General features: G+C 41.9%; 1 protein-coding gene and 1 long non-coding RNA gene across 4 annotated transcripts in view; one reads left to right on the top strand and one right to left on the bottom strand.

Annotated features, from left to right (window-relative positions):
• The window catches only part of LOC128629563 (uncharacterized), a 103,947-nt gene that overhangs the window by 81,768 nt on the left and 1,922 nt on the right, over nucleotides 1-20,257 (bottom strand). The gene's annotated exons all lie outside the window — the stretch shown is intronic.
• LOC108264818 (protein unc-13 homolog C) overlaps nucleotides 6,748-20,257 on the top strand; it is a 185,339-nt gene continuing 171,829 nt past the window's right edge. For 2 of the 3 annotated variants that reach the window (XM_017466719.3, XM_047155288.2), the window contains exons 1-3: nucleotides 6,748-7,424; nucleotides 9,221-12,732; nucleotides 19,336-19,358. In XM_017466719.3, the coding sequence (XP_017322208.1) occupies nucleotides 9,474-12,732; nucleotides 19,336-19,358 (3,282 nt within the window). In that variant the 5' untranslated portion in view covers nucleotides 6,748-7,424; nucleotides 9,221-9,473. The remainder of the gene's footprint in view (nucleotides 7,425-9,220; nucleotides 12,733-19,335; nucleotides 19,359-20,257) is intronic. The other variant, XM_053678198.1, reaches the window with a different exon arrangement.

Raw genomic sequence — 20,257 nt, 5'->3', positions numbered from 1 at the left:
GATATTCCGGGAAGTGTAACAAATGTATATAATTCTAAGAAACTGGTCTGACTACCCCTGCGGATATTCTGCGTGATAGGCTTTCTGATCCTGCATGAAAAAAACGTGCTTTTTTTAACGCCACGTCTGTATGATAAGCAGACATAAGCACAAACAAAGAGCAAACAAAAATCTGCTTTCTGATTGGTCACTACTTTTCTATCTGCTCAGCTTGTGGACAGGGGAACGCAGTGGATCTGAGGTGCTCACAGTTAGAGATAATTCAGGGGGAAACTATTTAGGCTGTATTGATTTTAGTCCACGTCCGGCACCTTTTTGGCAGCTCATCCTCTGAAATCCTGCACTATTGAGTGAAGATTTCCGCGGTCCATGCTGTTAGTGTGCAGATTTAAAGCCTCAATCAGAAATCAATGCAGCTGCCGGGGACGTAAATATGTCGAGAGCTGTGTGACTTCCAAACGTATTGCACTTTTGACTTTACTGTGACTTAAATACTCAAAGCAAGCTTAAATGTTAGCGTGATTTCACACCTGCAGTGTTTAGTGTGTTTGAACAGAACCCTGGTGTGTTCTCCACCGTAATGTGGTTCTTTAGCCAGGTGAGAACACGGCAATCACACTTGGTCAGAGAGCCTCTGAGAAAGGTAGTCTCTGTCGCTTCTGAGTGAACGTATTTTTGCTGCTAAACCGAGCCAGAGGACAGAGGAAATGTGAGGAGTTCTGGAGCTCAGGGCCAACGAAGCAGATGATACGAAAATGAAAGCGGTGCTGGACGTGACACACAAACTGTTTTAAACGGTTTCCTTCATGCTAGGGCGAAGTGATTTCTCTGTGCACTTGATGAAGGTCTGTTTGCCCTTGGCCTTCACTGTATTTCTGACCAATGAATGAAGAAGTTTCATGAGCAGGTTATTGCTTTTTGGTTTGTTTGATTGTTGTACGTGCCGTACGGAACGATTTCCAGAATCGATTTCACTCTGGTTCGGATTCAGCAAATCGTTGTGAAAGCACCTGGAGAACGAGAGAGTAATGGATTGAGATTAATTGAGGTATATTATGTAGTGCATGGTTGAAAGCTGGTCTTCGTTTGTCAGACAGGGTAAGGTGTGTCAGCTTGTGAGTGTTGTTTCACCGTTCAGATTGCTGCAGATTTGCAGTGTATTTAAATCTTTTTGTAAATCAGCTAAGGCTAAATAATCCGTAAATGTTTGATAAAACTAGTGGCTGTGCTTGGATGTTTTCGCTGCTCACGCCATCTGTTCATTATACAAATAGGGTTCTTTGGGTTATTTGTGTTTATCAGTATCACTTCATAAAACACATGCGATGCTTATGAATTTATTAAAGCCCGATCTTTTAAATAGTGTCAGCAAAGTATTTATGATCAGTTCTTGTCTAATAAAACTTCATTTGAAAAACTAAGGACAAGATCTCCAGCCTTCACTCTTAGAGAGAAAGGTACAAACATGAACTTTTCTTGGTGGATGAAGTGTGCCATCAGTGGTACAACTTGTGCACCATTAGCATGTACTGTATCTTTAAATAAAGGACATAATTATACTTTAAGGATCAATGAACTTTAAAAAGCAAACTCTAAAAGCTCATGTAAGGTACACCACATGCACCTTCCCAGGTAATACTGTACATGCTGACATACTCAAGGTACATGTCCCCTGATCAGTGGTTTTCAAAGTGGGGGCCACCAGGGGGCGCCCAGGGGCCTCAACAATTTGCTCGGAGCCACCAAACCCATCCCTCCCACTAATATGTTTTCTCTTTCTCACTCTCAGACAACCACACACACACACACACACACACACACACACACACACACACAATCAATTCCTAATGTAATGTAATGTAAAGACGTAAGATGTCATTATTAATAATAAAAAAAGGGGGGATATATTCAGAAGTCTGTATTTTTAATGTGTTTTAAAGACATCTTGCAAAAGGGGGCCTCGGTCAAATGTTAATGCTATTTGGGGGGCCTCGCCCTGGAAAAGTTTGGGAACCCCTGCCCTAGATTGTACTTTCCCGATGGCATAGACAAGTGCAGATTGGTAGCTTGATTTCTGCGAGTGTTGCTACCATTTCCCACATGACACTAGGCCTAGTTGTGCTGATGTGGTTGCTGTTTTGAATCGGATTGCTTAGAGATTCTTATTGCTGCAGCTTTTTTCACTAAGAATAATAATAATAATAATAATAATAATAATAATAACAATAACAATAATATGCTTAATTTATATAGTGCCTTTCCAGAGCTCAAGGACGCTTTACAATACAATGATACATAAACGATGAACAATCATGGACAAACACAGGCAATGTGAAAAACAGCGAGCAACCAAACACAGGACGGATAACACGGAGAAAACAGATCCGTTTTTTAATTTAGGATTTGAACTCGGAGATGGATGTGATGATGCGAAGAGTGAGAGAATTCCAGATTTCAGATGCTACAGCACTGAAAGACCTGCCACCCATGCTTGAGAGACGTAATCTAGGGACAGAGAGCAATCCGATCCCAGAGGACCCGAGCGAGTGGGCGGGGTTGTAAGGGAGGAGCGGTGCACTATGATAGAACGGTGCCAAACCGTGAAGTGATGTGAATGTGAGCAGGATTATTTTATATTTAATGCGAAATGAAACCGGTTGCCAGTTCAGTTCAGTTCAGACAGGACTGGAGTAATGTGAGCTGAGCGCTCGGTATGTGTCTAGCTGCAGAGTTTGGAATAGATTGTAACCTAGCAATAGAATTAGCACGACTAACAACCATCACACTGTTCCTTTCTCATCTGTACAGTAAGTCCTAACATTACACCCCCCCACCCCCCCACCCAATCTTCATCTAGTGATGACCAATGTAAATACAAACTGAAATATCTCGTTAAGTGCAAGATTAGTTATAATTCTTCCATCGTCGGTAAAGGAACATTTGTCGACGTTGTCACTAGCCGCGCACGCACCGAACACATGCTATTCAAAGCCATTCAAGCGTTAAAAGAAGAGCAAGTGTAGATCTAGTTCAAGTGATCTAACGTGATCCATTTCGCTACAGATATCATGATTCTAAGATGACGCCAGAGATTTCAAATCATTTCTACAAGGCTGTAAAAATAAAGAAATGTCCAGAATGCGGTACAGCGCTAAAGATGAACCAATCATCGACTGAGAAACCTGTACAGTTCGAGAAATTAGAGAACATCTGGAACGTTCCGAAAGAAGATACTGCTCTGGACTGGTAAGGAGGAATGATGGGATCTTCTGTATTAGCGTTAATAAGTCCGTTATGTAATATTTATTGCTTGACTTTTTTTTAACCTGAGTGCAATTGAAGAAATGTATGCAGTATGTCGAAATCACATGACCTTGTGCTACACGTATAGAATATTCTATAGTGAATACCCCTCTCTGTACTGTGTTCAGTATTCAAGTCAGTGATTCAGTGCAAACACACAGCATTGTGAACCTGCAGGACTCTGAGACTCAGTGGGATCTGGGCTTCATGCCTGAATGTCTGAGAGAGAGAGAGAGAGAGAGAGAGGGAGAGAGAGAGAGAGAGTTTGTTGTGGCAGTATTCCTTTCACAGATGGAAAGAGATAAAAGTGGGAACGGTGTGAGTGGGACGCGTGACATTTTTTTACACCAATTTAGACAGAACAATGTGAGAGTATCTTTCATAAAAACACACGACGAGAGACCAAGCTGGTGGTGTAGTTGTGTTTTACCCAATCAGACACAGGCAGACAGAGCTACAATGCCCCATCATGAGTCAGAGAGCAGACTCCGTTTGACTCCTTGGTAATGGAGCAGATGTCCATATGTGAGCTGAGTTATATCCAGAAACCCCACACCTACACTCACTCGGTCGGCCATTTCCCGAGACCTGAGAGCTGAACCGTGATGTCTGTTTTCATTTCTACTCGATATTTATGTATTTATTTACCTCTGAAATCGAATAAAACACGTCTGATACGGGAACGAACAGCTGCAGACACACTGTCCTGCACCAATCAATTTCAGGGCTGTAACTATCAGCGAGAAGTTTTATTCCGTCACTTCAAAAAAATCAAATAAACTGTAGTTAGCTTATACATGCACTTTAAAAATATTATAACATGCACTCCACCTACTGGTCCATCGTTTCTAGCTCTTTTTTTTTTTTTTAGCCAGTTTACTCTTTTATAGAGTTTACTAGACCATGTTTATCTCTTTATAGAGTACACTAGTCTGTATATTATGTCATAAAGTGTATTATTCTGCTTTTATTACTCTATAAAGTATGCTAGTCTGTGTTTATTACTTTATAAAGTACACTATAAAGTGATAAACAGACACAGACGTGTACTTTAGGTTCAGAGTGTTGATAAAAAGGGGTTGTGTTTGTTTGTTTGTTTGTTTGTTTGTTTGTTTTTACCAGCAATGTTGCATTGTATTGCAATATGATGTGTTTTCAGTGCTCACTAATCGTATTCCGCTTGCTAATCTAATCGTATTCACTGTTTTTCGTAAATGATAAACGAGTGTCTATGCTCCAGGACTCTCCTGTTTTCTGTGAAATAAAATGGCAGGGTTTGACTTCGCCTATAGGGGGCATACACGAGCCATGCAGTGATCTCACAGCGATCTCAGTGATCCCTTTTTGTTCGTCATTTTCCCATCCTCCCCTCCTACACTCATTGAAAGGGAGCGCAAATGCAATTTAGCTGAAAGGAAGGACAATTAGTGGCTGTTTGGGGATTTTATGACATGTCTTTGGTTCCCCGAGTGTGGCGAGTGCACAGCTGTGGCTGAATGAAACCATTGGAGGTTTCTGAATGCAAGAACATACTGTACACCTCACACTGCGTCTGTGCATTTACTGATGTACTGTCATGTGACACTGCTACGCGTTCATAGAGCTAATAACTGACAAAGACGTGTACAGGAGGTGTCCATCCCGGTGCCTCTAGTGTACATGATGTTTTAAAAAATACAGCATAGTGGTTAAGGCTCTGGGTTACTGATCGGAAGGTCACTGCCACTTCCAAGCTGCCACTGTTGGGCCCTTGAGCAAGGCCCTTAACCCTGTCTACTCCAGGGGGCGCTGTATCATATCTGACCCTGCGCTCTGACCCCAACTTCCTGACATGCTGGGATATGCTAAGAAAATAATTTCACCGTGCTGTAATGTACACGTGATTAATAAATACTCATTATCATTATAATATTATACATACACACATATAACAGTGGGAATACTCATATTCCAAGGAATGATGACGGGAAGAGGTTAATCAGCAGGTTTGTGTCCTTACCAACCTCTGAACAGTCCGGTGTTGATTCACTTCCTGACAGGTTCACGTGAACACATTATCGTTTCTATAGTAACAGCTCATCTATAGGGACTTGTACGACGGACGCAGCACATAAATGGAATTTTTTTTAAAAAAACAACCATTTGTTGCTATGGTGATGTTTTTTTGTAAGGAGACATGAATTTACCATTCATGGAAGGAGTCTCCAGTGTCAGCGCTTTTGTAACAGTCAGGGGTAAAGTTTTCCAAACATCTGGGGACTTCATGGTGGTAACCGTAGCTCCGCATCATCACAGCACCACAGTGTTGATTAGTTTCCTTATTATTCATATACTTCGTAACAGCACCGCGAAGAGTGTTTAATACCTCACGTAACAACTTTAACGCGCTTTAGCTAGATTTGGGGCTAGAATAAGGCGCCACTGTAAACAATCGCACATTTGTAAACGAGTGTAATCATTTTAACTCGTTTTTCAGTGTCGGATCTGATTATTATCAGACGTCTGATTTTCCTGAAGAGTCCGGAGAGTCTAAGGATTGATTTTGGACATCATTTTCCAACGATGGTACGAGTTGCAATACCGCGCCGAGGCTGATGCGGACTAGTTGAAGGTTGGTTTGCTAGGTAGGATCAGTCAGGAGTCTGCTGTGGGGATATACGGCCGTAGTTGTGTATCTACAGAGTGGAATAATGGTGGACGGTGCACATCGTGGTGTTCGGTAGAGAGATCTAATTACCGCAGCTTATGCAGTGAGACGGGCGAGAGTGTGGTGTTGTGGGTTCTAGTCTTCTGAGGACAGTTTCGGTTTTATGCGAGAGAGCGAGAGAGAGAGAGAGAGAGAGCGAGAGAGAGAGTTTGACGTTTAAGGTCTCTTTTATTCGTTCAGAGACCTCTATTTTTTATGAGAACAAAATGCAAATATGAATCTCATCATAAAAAGCGTATCGTTTTCATGAGAATTCGAAATAAATAAATAAATAAATAAATAAATAAATAAATAAATAAATAAATAAAAGAATAAACAAAATGCAAATAAATCAAAAGAGAAATAATCATTCCGTTCCATAATACTGTAAAGACAAAGAGGAGAGACATAGAGAACGAAAGAGAGAGGGACGAGAGACATAAAGAAAGACAAGGAGACAAAGAGAGATATAGGGAGAGAATGAATGATTGCAAGAAAGAGAGGGATGAAGAGACAGATAAAGAGAGAGAGAGAAATGAGAAGACCGAGATAGACAGACAAATCGATAGATAGAAATAGGCATCATACGCATCTCTCTTCATTATCAACCTCTCTCTCTCTCTCTCTCTCTCTCTCTCTCTCTCTCTCGCTCACACACACACACACACACATTCTCATTTGCTCTCCTCCCTCTCCTTCCCTACATCACTCCATCCCCTCCTCACTCTCCTCACTCCTCTCTCTCTCTCTCTCTCTCTCTCTCTCTCTCTCAGCATCACGTGTGTTTCTCTCTGAATGAGAGCGAAGCGTGAAGCTGCCTCATTCCTCGGGGCTTTCTGCTCATCCCAGATCTCACTCTATTTCTTTCTCTCGCGCTCTCAAACACACACACACACACACACACACACACACACACACACACACACACACACACACAGAGAGAGGAAGGCAGGGGGGCTTCCTCTGTCCCAGACACGCTGTCTGCCTCTCTCGTCTGGGACAGGAGAGCGAGCGAGTGACGGGAGAGAACGGTAGACAGAGAGAGGAGGAGAGAGGAGAAGAGAGGAGGAGAGAGGAGGAGAGTAAAACCATGCTTCTACATTCACGGGTATCAGCTCAAGGTTGAATGAGGGAAGAGATGGAAAACGGAGAGCGAGAGAAGAGGAGGACGAGGAGCTGAGGAGAGAGAGTACAGCGTTCTTCATTCGTTCGAAGAGGCTGCTGCTGCAGATCTCTCTCTCTCTCTCTCTCTCCCTCTCTCTCTCTGTCTCTCTGTCTCTCTCATCCGTTCATACTGAGGATGCTCCGCTAACCGTCATCTCCGTGGTTTAGCGCGATAACCTGCAGCGCCTCCTGCGTGCTGGCTTCCAAAAAAATAAATAAATAAAATAACGTGGCTGGATTTTTATCACACTTTTCCCAGGACCGCCTCAAGGTATGCTTTCCTTTCTTCCTCCCTTCCTTTTATTCTCCCTCTCTTCCTTTCGATTCGAGCGGCTCCTGTCATCTTGTTGCTTCGACATCATCTGGAATCTCTCACGCTGGACGTGTGGCTGCACTGGAATGACGTGAAGATGTATTCGTGCTAAAACCGAATCGTTCGGGAAGGATTTGCACGCGTGTCATTGTTGCATGCAATTTCTCACTGTTGCATGAGACACATCAACGTGGCTTCATGCATCTCACACACACACACACACGCACACAGGAGACCGTCCGTGTGTTGCCAAGGGGTCAAATTTGAATGCTGCAATCTTCCAGTGAAGAAATCCTCCTGACCCGAGGGAACGTAGCGTATATCTCCGGCATGGCTGATATATATTACATGCACACAGAGGTTTAGCACACGTTTGGCTGAGTGCTCAGGCTTGGTCGACACCCTGGGCAGCCATGATTGTTTTGGTTAATTCATGGAACTCTATGAGGAAGTAAAAGGTAGTAATTAGATGCTTGATTGGAGGCGAAATGGGAAGGAAGTGGAGGGAGGGAGGGAGGGCAGGAGGGAGGGAGGACGGGGGTTTACTCAGGGTGACGACAGAATAGAAGATGAGCAAGAAGTCGTAAAGGGTAGTAGTAGGTGGGTGGGGCTCGTCTTTCTCCGTCTTTATCTCTCGCTAGTCTCTGGAACCTCTTGTTTTTCGGCAAGTGTTTAGAACGTCGAGTTTGTTCTGAATGCGATTTCGACAGCTTCATCTACATCAGCACGCCTGCGTATACGTGTGGCGTATAAGACATCGAAGACTCTCAAAGACTTGAGTGGTTTTTAGGCTATCCACGTGACAAATGGCTTGCACAAACCCGTGCACTTATGATACGAGGATAAATCCTGACAATTCTCTGCCTTTGGCTAGTTTACTCAAGAAGAGCGGGAGGGGGAAAAAAACGGCGGGGGAGTACGAGAAAAGGAAGAAGGTCTAATGAGCTTTGCTTTTATTGGAACTGTTGCACAGCAGTCAATGGCAATAAATCAGAGTGTCTGCACTGAAGGACTGAATTCCTAACCAAGCGAGAAACAAACCGATAAACAAATTAATCAGTCTGGTCACAAAATTAGCAGCATTGTAAATCTTTTTTTGTTTTGTTTTTTTCCCCAGTGGTTTGGATGTCACACTGTAAAAGTGGGAATTTGTGCCTGACTTGAAGTAGCTGCTTTCATGAAAAAGACATCTGACGTGGTTTTGAGTTCCGATTTTCTCCAGACTGACTGGATGATCCGAACTCAAGCTTTCTAATCGTGTTTAGACCTTTAAACTTGTCAAGCTTCGAACATAAACCTTTCACTTGAGGCATGCCGTTTGAAATCTTTCACTTTCTTGTAAGAGTTTGAAGAGCTTCGGTAACTGCCGGTACGGATGTGTTCTCCCCGTGTCCATGTGGGTATCCTGTAAGTTCTTCAGTTCTCTCCTACTTCCCAAAAACATGCCAATGGGAGGACCGGCGACTTACATGGTCCCCAGGGGTGACCTAGGCAATGCGTGTGTGTGGTGCTGTACGACGGACATGGCATAGCATCCAGGGTGTATTCCTTATTCATTCCAAGTGTTCCCTGGATAGACTCTGGATGCACCATGACCCTGACCAAGATAAAGCGCTCAATGAAAATAAATAAATAAAGAAATGAATTCTGAGAGTTAGCGCAGCATCGTGTAGCGGTATTGGGCTTTAGAGAAGCAATATATTGTGAGCATTTTGTTCAGTGTGGCATAATTATTTATCTTTTTCTCTTTACAGACACACAAGGCTATCTGTGAAGAAGACAGCTGGATTCTTCCCGCTCTAAGGATATACAACGATTCGACTTGGCACTGCAGCTTCTAAGGGCATATTTCTCTGTTCTCTTCTTTTATCCCTCAGGGTTGACTTTAAAAAAAAAACAAAAAAAAAAAGAAGTAGTTTTTTGTTCTGTTGTTGGTCCCCACTGGAATTAACACCAGATCTGCATTGCTGAATTCGGAATGCAAACACGTTAACCCTATTGCCCTCCATGGTTTCTGCCCATGTAAAAAAGCTATCGTCTTACATTTTTAAGATTTGCAAAGGAATGTTTACAAAGAAACTGGCAAATACCACAAAAAAGAAAGAGAGTAGCGACAACAAAAAAGATCCTAAGATATCTCCTGAACTGCATGCTCGGAATCAGACTTTTTCCACCACGTTGAAAAGCACAGTTAAAAAGATATCTAAATGTTCTTCTGCACGCAATCTATCTACTGAGGAAGACGACGGCAGGAACGACTGCTCTTCCCTTTCTCCCACGTTCAGTTACCGTGTAGCGATTGCTAATGGACTGCAAAAGAATGCTCTCCTACTGAACAATAATGAATTTCATGAAGTGTTATCCATCGACAGTAGTTACACTGACTCTTTAAACGAGGCCAAACTTGTCCATAGATTCGATGAACAAAAAGCTTACACAATGCCAGTAAGAAGGAATAGGAAGAGTATGATTAGTTTGGCACCTTCTGATGGCAGCTCAGAAGGGGAACGTGGAGAGCGAAGCAGTCTCCACACTCTCCGACTAGGTGCTCTGAAAAAGCTTCGGAAATGGAAGAAGAGCCAAGAATGTGTTTCTTCAGATTCCTCAGAGGCTAGCACCTGGAGGAAGACACTTGGCATTAGGAGCAAGTCTCTGGATCGGGCTGGGAGGCAGCAGAAGACGACTACCCTGGAACCGGGATCCAGCTCCACAGGCTGCATCAGTCAGACCCAAGATGTCATGGAAATGATCTTCAAAGAGCTTCAGGGAATCAGTCAAATAGAATCGGAGCTCTCAGAGCTTCGAGGGCACGTCAATGCTTTGAAAAGCTCTATCGATGAGATCTCCAGCAGTGTGGAGGTGGTGCAGAGTGAAATTGAGCAGCTTCGCTCGGGATTTGTGCAATCCAGACGAGAGACAAGAGACATCCACGACTACATCAGACAGCTAAGCCAACAGACGAACAAAGCAACTTTGAGATTCCTAAATGTGCCTGAAGAAAAATTCGAAAGAACCGAGGAACTCATTTATCACATTTTAAAAGAGAAAATGGGTTTTGTTGAAGCACACAAGACACTTAAAATTGAACTTGCCCATCGACTGGGGCAACAAAGAGAATGTTCAAGTGCTAAACCTCGTCCTATTATAGTTATTTTTTCCAATCCTCAAGACAGGGATTTAGTTTTGAAAAAGTGCTACAAGCTCAAAGGCAGTGGAATATCAATCTCAACGGATAGTCTTGCGCAAGAGTCAAAAGAGAGGAAAGATCGGGGGATGACCTCTTCTCAGACCTATGAAAGCATGGACATGAAAGTGTCAAGTGCCAAAGACAAGGCAGAGAGTGATGACTGGGACTCACTGGACAGTGATAAGGAACTAGATGAATTAAACAAAAACAAATATGCAATCGTGCCCAAGCCACCTCAAAAAACTAAATCTGACAAAAAAAAGTCTCACGATCACAGGCGGTCTACAGATGACACCACATACTCGGTGCATTATGCTGATGATACTGTTTATGACGACAAGCAAAACAAATCTTACTATTCTGACGTGACTCCAGGATGGCTCTCCCAGAGTGATTACTCCACTCCCAAGCTCAGTCGCTCAGAATCTGACTGCTCCAAACTGTGCCCATCTTACTCTGAAGATTTTTCTGAGAGCCAGTACTTCAGCAGAGTTAACGGATGCTCCCTGCTCTCTTCGTCAGATCAGGAGCTCTGGCAGCGTAAACAAGAAGACATGGCTTCTTCCTGGTACGCGAGCCCACCCAGTCAAACGCTCAGTCAGGAAAACCCGCCGTATGTGGAGCACAATGAAGTGGAGACCACTGAGACCATTGACAGTGGTGTCAGTAATGGTCTGGTGTGTATATCAGGGGACAGAAGTCACTATAGTGGCTCCCAACTTTCTCTGCAGGGTGACCTTTCACCTTGGAAAGACTGGCATCACCTTGAACAAGGAGCTGACTCAGGCTTGGATGCTTCAACCGAACAAAATATAGTCTCAGAAATCAGTAGCCCATTTGACCCTGCTGCTAACCCTGGTTTCCCTGAAAAAATTACAAAATGCCTCGAGGTCGATTTGCAGTTTGAAGGTGAAACCTTTTTAACGTTTGACAGTACACCTGAGACAACCCAAGAACCGGACATGGAGCCTGAGTTAGAACCTGAGCCAGAACCAGAACCCGAACCTGAGCTAGAACCTGAGATAGAAGCTGTAATAGAACCAATGAAAGTGCAAACACCTGTGCCAGAACGAAAACCAGAAAAGAAGCCTAAGACCAAGCCGAAAACGCAAACCAAGCCAGAGTCTGCCCCGCAGACTCTGCAACGACACGAGAGTAAGGGAAACCAACTCCAGCAAAACCAAAAGTCTTCCAGTATGTACCGTAGCCAGAGTGAAATCAGGCCTGAAAAGGTTGAAGAGGTCCCCAAATCCTGGAGCAGCAGACTGAGCATAGACTTGTCTGAAAAGACTTTCAGCTTTGGAGGCTTTGGCTCCACCTTACAGAGGGCCAAATCGGCTCTGGAAGTTGTCTGGAATAAGGGATCTCAAAGCTCCACTGCTCCTGCAGAAGAGCCGAGTACTATCCCCTTTATAGGCCGGTTCAGGACTATGTCTCAGTCAACAGCCAACGATTCTAGCACCACTATTGACTCTGATGTCTACAACGAGCCCTTCTACTACAAAGGTGATGAAGATGAACAAACCACGGAGCAACCCGTGGACAGTGAGACACATTATGTCGAAGTGATGGAACAGGTGCTAGCCACCCTTGAGAACAGAACAAATGCCAACGAGGAAGAAGAGGAGGACCAAGAAGATGAGTATGAAGTCTCACAAGAATTTGACATTTTGCAAGAAGGGAACCCAGTTTTGGAATACGACTGCAGCTTAGATGAGCAATATGATGAAGAATACAGTGAGGACTACGATGAAAACCAGGTGACCGAGAACAGGGAGGAGTATGAGGCCATGATCGAATACATAGAAGAAACAGAGGAGGCAGCAGATGAGGCCGATGAACAAGAGGACGAAGAAGCAGAAGTCGAGGCAGAGTTGCAAGACATGGCACAGGCACAAGAAGCAGAGGAGGACAAAGAAATTGTGACTCAGGAAGACGAAAACAAAAATGTCACAGAAGCTCCAGCCCCAGTGGAAGAACCAGCGCCCAAGAAAAGGACACGACCAACGTTTAAAGAAGCTGCTTTGAGAGCATATAGGAAGCAAATGGCTGAGCTTGAGCAACAGATTCTGGCTGGAGGTAGGTACTTGCTCATTCGACCTCCAGATAATTATTTAATGCAGCTTGAAGATGCAGGTTTTATGACGGGGTAATCAATAATGACGGCTTAGGAAGAATTTAAAAGACAAGGTTCCTTTTGTTTTCAGCTAATTTGGCAGGATGTGCTTTGTGGTCAGACTATATGATTGTAAACCACAATATAAGTGAAAAACAGAAAGAGGGTCATCGACTAACTCATGTCTGAGTGGCTGTGCTTTAATGCTAGAAACCTCTGATTCTTTTGAAGGCTTTGAAGGTAGCCCGGGAAAGGGCTAAACATTGATTGCAGGTGTTTGATGTGGAAGATGATATCGGGCCTTTTAAATTTGCTATTGATTTATGTGTGCGTCTGTGTTTGTGTGTGGTCGTAGTGGGGACAGCGATCTTATAGTGTTTCAGTCAGTCAGAAATTATGCCGGTGGACACAAGTGGCGCAAATGGCGCCACTACTCTTCACAGAGATGAAAATATGAATCTACCATTACACTGCACACACACCATTCAGTCCGTTTGAACGGAACCCTGGTGTGTTCTCCCCCTCGGTGTGGTTCTTCAGGTACGTGAAGACACGGCAATCACACTCAGGCCTGAGAGCATCTTGGTCCACTTCCAAGCGAACTCTAGTGATATTTAATTGCGGCAAGAAAATGTAATGTTTGGGGTTGCAGCTTGTTTTTGTAGAACTTGTAAGTTGCTAAACTGAACCCTGAGGTGCAAACTTTGAAAATGTGTTCGTGACATTTGGGCTGACAAGCAAAAAGAGAAAACGAGCTAGTTTACATACTTATCTAGTCAGTTATTTAGTGCTGGTTGGTGCATTTTGTGATTTCTATACACACACACACACACGGTAACGGTCTGTTTACCCTTTTCCATCTGACCAACGAGTGTAATGAGCATGTTTTCAGTCTTACGCCAACAGTTTCTTTGTTTTCTTGTTCAATTATGTGTGAAACCAAAACAAACCAAATACCCTTAATTGACTAAAATTGCAACGTTGCATTCATGCTTTTCGTTGAATTAGCGATTACTACTGAGAAAACATACTGTATTTAATGGGTCACCGGGTACCATTACCAGACCCAGTGGTTTCCTTTCAGCCACAGATAGACTAGTGTCTGAATGCAAGGGCTGCCTACTTTGTGTGAGTACAACAAACTTGACAGTATGCTTTGGTTGAGAGCACTTGAGTGGTGTGGAGTTTATTACAGTCAATCTAGGCAACAGGGGAATTTCCGCACTGCCTTACTCACTTTACAATCTGCCAGCTCTTGACCTAGATGTGAGACATACATTCAGAAAGCACAGTGACTTCACACTGCACGCTCTCATCCCTTGCATGAATAATGATGGAATACAGCTCTGTTTTACAAATCAGATCCCGTCTTCAGAATTTCCTCATATTTCCGCTCTGATACGTCCAGCTCAACTCGTTCAGAACCTGATAATTGATGATGAGTGGGTTATGAGAATTGCAGGCAAAGCACCGCGATGAACTCTCCAGTGTCCGTTTAGCTCATAAACAATTAAACTCAATCAGGTGGAGATTTGTATTTGTGTAGGAGTTCGTTTAGCACGTGCGGACGTTTGATGATTAAAAGGTGCAGTGCTGTCGCCTACTAAACGCGTGAAAAAATAAAAAGAGAGAAGAACACACACCTGCGAAGAAGGCTGTGGATGTTCCTCAATGGATAGCCTGAAGGCAGCAATTTCTGTGAACATTTCACACTCAAGTCTCAATCTTTGAACAGTTTAGATCTCCGGTTTGTGATGCGAGACGTCAATTTAAAACGCTAATGATGCTCACGCTCGAGTTCCTTTTAAAACCCTTAGCACTGCTTGACTTACAGTTGTAGCGTACAGTTTGAGAAGAGCAATGATTTATAATCGCACTACCTGGGTCTCGACCGGATGTTCCTCTGCAGGTTTCTTCCTCGTGTCACCTCAGGGAGAAAATGTACTTGCTACTGTTTGATTGAGTATGTGCATGGAGCCCTGTAATGGACTGCCATCCCATCCAGAGTGTATTCACTCCCATTGTTGCCAGGATAGACTCTGGGTCCACCACCACCATGACCAGGATAAAGCAGTTACAAAAGATTAATCAAATTGCTGCCTGGTCCCCGGTTCAATCCAGAGCTCAAATTTCTGGGCATGTTCTCCCTATGTCTGGTTGGGTTTCCTCCGGATTCTCCGTTTTCCTTCCACATGCTCAACACAGCCAGTAGGGGGATTGGTGAATATAAATTGTGAATGAGAATCAAAACGCACGCACAGTGCTCTGCAATGCGTTTGCACCCCAACAGTGTGTACACCAGCTTTGCATTTAACGTCCCTGGGATCCGCTATGCCCAAGATTAAGCACTCACTAAAGACGCATGAATTGAGAATATTTTTGTAATGCTACAAGTCACAAATGTGCTTTTTTCCCCCTCAGATTACTCAGATTACCGATTGTAAGGTTGTGAGTTTGAATCCCAGTACCACCAAGCCTGAGCAAGGCCCTTAGCCCGTTCGACTGGATAAAAGCATCTGCCAAACGCTTGGTGTTTACTTTGCAAAGAGCCGGGAAGGAGCAAGTACCTTAGAGCACCGTTGTGTTTCCTCATTTACCGCCAGTTCCCTTGTAATTATTTTAACGAGACCCTATGACTCATCGTGATGGCAAACACGGTCCAGGTCGAACTCTTAAAAAAAAGATTAATGCTAATCCCTGAAGTTCGGGAAGCACTGATTGAATCAGTGGCAACAAAAGCAATCGCGTTCGTAAACTCCGAACTCTGCATCTGTATCAGTTGCTGTCATTTAACAGAACTGGGTTTTTTTTCCTCCTCGTCATGTGACAGCTCTTTAGAGCAGGAAATAACATACCTTTCATGGCTGATAGAAAGAGACAGAGAGGAGGAAAGGTGAAAAACCAAGATGTGAGAACGTCTAAGAGATAGTGTTAAAGCTCTTCCAGACATTTGAGAAGCCAGAAAGGACTCGGAGAAATTGTTCTCATCGCCAGGCTAATCATCACTCAGCTGCTACTGTATTCAGATGCTAATCCACACTCCCGAGGGCTTTCACTAACCAGGTTAGACTCGCTCATAATATACAGTCCTTTCAGAAAGTCTTGGAACAGCAAGGCCAGTTCTTTTGTTTGTGCTGTATACTGAAGACATTTGAGTTTGAGATCAAAAGACAGACGCGAGACGATCCAACTTATATGCGGAGCTCTTCTTTGACCTGTTTGTAAAGTAGTGCTTTTTCCTCGTGTCAAAAAAAAGGTCATCTTTTCTCAAAACAGCAATGGTGTCTAGGAGAAGAAGAGCGGAAAAGAAGTGCCGGCTTTAGAAATGTTGTACCTTTGGGTCTGTAAAACGTTTAATACGTAATCCATCCTGCTAATGGACACAGGGTTAGGGTTGAAGTCCAAACCAAGCGTGAAATTCTATTTCCGTCCGGCGTCAGTGGGAATGAGCGCTAATATCACTCGCTATAATCGAATCTGCTGCTATGTACGGTACACTTACGGATTCATCATTACGTTGTATTTGCATGATCAGAATTACCATGATGTTTGGGCGATATTGAATTGTTCCTGCTCACAATCTAACACTTAATGAAAACGATTTCAATAAACAATGAACAATTTCACTGTCCAGAGCAGATCATAAGATTTAGTGTACAGGGAGAACAAGAGTGGACCGAGTACTGAGCCCTGGGGGACTCCTGTAGCAACACTGTGGGGGTACTTTTTATGCCTCCGCTGCTCAGTGGTGGTGGTATTGTGTTTTCCTGAATGTTTGTAGGATTTATATGGAATGATCAGTGTAACCAGGAGATGAACTGATCAGATTGTGGAATTTATCCAAACGGACTCAAGGTCACAGCAAGGTCGGATGTCTGACATACCTTTTCTTCAGTAGCTTTTGAAGTATATTTAAGGGTATTTCTGACATACGCATTAGTAACATAAAGGACTAGACTTGTTGTCAGTGAAGGCATCCCATTGTCTACTTTACCTTGAGTGAAATGTGAAGATGTACTTGAACTTTTACCAGATTAAAAGTGAGTTACACTTTAATTCCGGGTACTTTTACTACCCCTCTTTATTTTACAGTAAGTTTACTGTTTACTATAAAGCAGAAATGGCCTATAACACTAGTCCATGTTCTCAAAATTCTACATTCACTTGTAAAACACAATTTCTCCATTTTTTCCCCCCAGATAAGTAGATGTATATGCAATAACCCAAATCTTTTGGACAGGCTACATGCACAGCACAGCCACATATACAGGGACATTTCCTGGGTTGGTTGATCATAGCGTCCTGAACAAAATGCTGTATAAGACCGCTGCACCAACTGATCATAAACTACACTTTTTACAACAACCTGTACAGAATTTACACCTAGTCAGGAGTCGTTTCCATGAGAACCACAGAATAATAAACCACAGCTACTGTATTTCATCCCAGTGGTGTGTGGGTCATATTTATAGTGAGAGGTTTTTAAACGTCGATGATTAGACCACTAACAGACTCACACCACCTGAAAAGGCTTTATTTTTTTTTCCCCTTCTAGATAAATGCATTCATTTCTAGAATTTCTTATTGTTTAACCAAGTATTTCTTTTTTTTTTTTCTTTTCTTTAACTTTTTTACTCATAATTTTTAGGTATTGTTATTTAGTTAGTTTGTTTTTTTCACTGTTTTAGTATTGCGTTTTGTTGTTGTTGTTGTTTGTTTGTTTTTATATGTCTTTACTTACTGTTTTTGTTTGGGTTTTTTTTTTATTATTGTTTTTTAAATTCTCTCAGTTATTACATTTCTTCACTTTTTGTTATTGTGTTTATTTTTAGCTTTTTTGGTAGGGTTTTTTTTTGGCTTTTTTTACTTATTGTATGTTTTTTTTTTTTACCTTTTTAGTTGTTTTTTTTAATCATTTTTTTCTTTTATTGTTTTATCTCATTTGTTAATTATTGTTTTTTTTTTCGTTGATATTTTTGTTAATCAGCAATATATTTTTTTTTAACTCAGATTGTATCAGCAGTGAGTTCATGAGAAATTCATATAAATTTGAATAAGAGATGGTGATGGTTAAAGATTTCCTTTGAGTTCAGGGAGCAGTAAGATAAAAAAAAATAAAATGACCATCTCGAACCACAACATTCAGACTCGTTATAAACACTGATAGTATGGATTATGACAAATTCGTGGGTGCGTTGGTTATAAGCTACACAATAGTAGTGGGAGTGTGATTAAAGATTTTTCATATTAGCAACTGTATTTCTTAGCTGCTGTTACATAACATTTTTAGGCGGAAAGGGTTAAGTCTAGAAGCTTAACTATCCAGATAAGACAATAATAATTTTCTAAAAGCGTACCAGTCTTAGGTGCACCTTGCTTAAACACTAACCATGCTATGCAAATTTGCCAGCTAGCATACAGGTTAATAATCCGCATTTAGGATTTCTAGCCCTTCTGATGATACCGATCATTAAACTTGAATTTATCATTAAATAAATTGTATAATGTGTACATAAGGAACGTGTAACGTCGTACTTCTGTCCCCTTTAAAGCTTATGAAAATCTCCTAACACCCCTTTGGAATAAAGATTCTGCTAATAGCTTGGAGTATCCATTAGCTTTTAACCAGACGCTAACGAGGTGAGCATCACGCTCCACTCCGAGGCTGGAGATCCGGAGATCGACCCGGTCGAGGTCTAGAGAGTTTCAGTGTTTCTGACACCATTAGTGGCATTCCCTGTGGGTTCACGAAATAATCAGGAGATTTTATTTAAACTTTCAGGTTTCAAATGCTAAAATAAATTGTACACAAATGCGCGATCATCCAGGAGGCGGGGCTTAATGTTTAAACATGCGAATGTACATAAGCATGGTCTTACCCATTGTTATGAATGAATAAGGGAATTTGGCCTGTGTGTTACTTCATATTTACACCCCTGTGAAACAGGAAGTCATGGTTGAACAATTTCCTGTTCCGAGTCACCCAGGTGCACTAATAAAATGTAAAATATCAATGGGAATGTACTTCAAGTATATTTTTCTTAATATGAATTCATAGGGGTGCCAATAATTGTTGCACACCTATATTTAACAGAGATTTTTTTTTTCAATACACCTGTGTTGTGTTTGCAATTGTTTGATATCTAAGAGAGCAGAGTATTTTGGTGAATTTTTTAAATAAAAGGTCGAAAGGTTAAGCACAAAAGACGATTTTTCACAGCCTCCTTTGCTCAGATTTACCAAGGGGTGCCAATATTAATGGAGAGCACCGTATTGTATATATAGGACAAGCCTTTCTATGTACAACGTACAGAATGGATAAAGCATAATTATGTGTGTGTGCATGTGTGCGTGCGAGCGTGCGTGCGCGCGTGTGTGTGTGTGTGTGTGTATGACTCACTCTGCTGGCTCATTCTGTTTGGCCCTTTCCCGTCAGCCATGAATCATTATAACAGTGTGTAATTTGTGTAATTTAAAGATCAGCGCCTCTGGAAGTCTCACTACTCCAGTTAATTTTGTTGTTCCTGTCTTTTTTCTCTCCTCCTGTCACCTTTCCCCCGCTGCAGACAGCGCCGATTTGGACACACAGGTTTACACCTCTACTCTTTCCTCTTTCTCTTCGTGTGTGTGTGTGTGTGTGCATGTGTTTGTCTTAAACTTGTAATAAAAATGCATAAAAGACGTTCAGTTTTAATCCTTAAGCTCTTTTAGAAACAAACAAACAAACAAACAAACAAACAAACATCTGCCGGCGTTCCCCAAGAGTTCTTTGGATGGATATCGGTTGTTTAGAAGAATGCGCAAAAGGTTCCACTTGGAACCTGTCTTACTCTATCTCAAAACGGAAACCCTGTTATGGGTTCTACATAAAAGAGCCTTTCAGGGTTCTCCAGAGGGACGAAACGAAGAACGCTTTAGGAAGATAATGGAGCATGGAGTGTTGATATATATATATATATATATATATATATATATATATATATATATATATATATATATATAATTTGCTAGCGTTAATGTATTAGTGTGAGCTCGTAGTTCGAAAAGAACAAACAGAGGAGTTTACGCAATGAGACAATAACGAGATAATTCATAAGTAACTCAAAATAACTCCAAATAATAAAGATTTAAAAAAAAAAAAATAACAAATTAAGATTCGGCATAAGGACATATATCGAGACAACAAGATAATAACAAAATAATAAGGAGATCATAATATTACGACGAGATACCACCAAGACAAAACCGAGATAATAACTCACAATCGAGACAAATATGAAACCACTGAGATGATAACGAGATATTAACTCGCACAGTGAGATAATAACCGGATAATGACTCAAAATAACAACATATCTTAAAATAACAAGATATTTACACGGTTAATAACTCAATATAATGATATAAAACCTTGAAATACGAGACAATGACGAGATCGTTCAAAATAATAACTTGAAATAGCGTAAAATGATTTTTTTTTTATCGAAC

This window comes from Ictalurus punctatus, chromosome 4 (assembly GCF_001660625.3).
Source record: "Ictalurus punctatus breed USDA103 chromosome 4, Coco_2.0, whole genome shotgun sequence".
NCBI lineage: Eukaryota > Metazoa > Chordata > Actinopteri > Siluriformes > Ictaluridae > Ictalurus > Ictalurus punctatus.
This window is presented reverse-complemented; position numbering and strand designations above follow the sequence as displayed.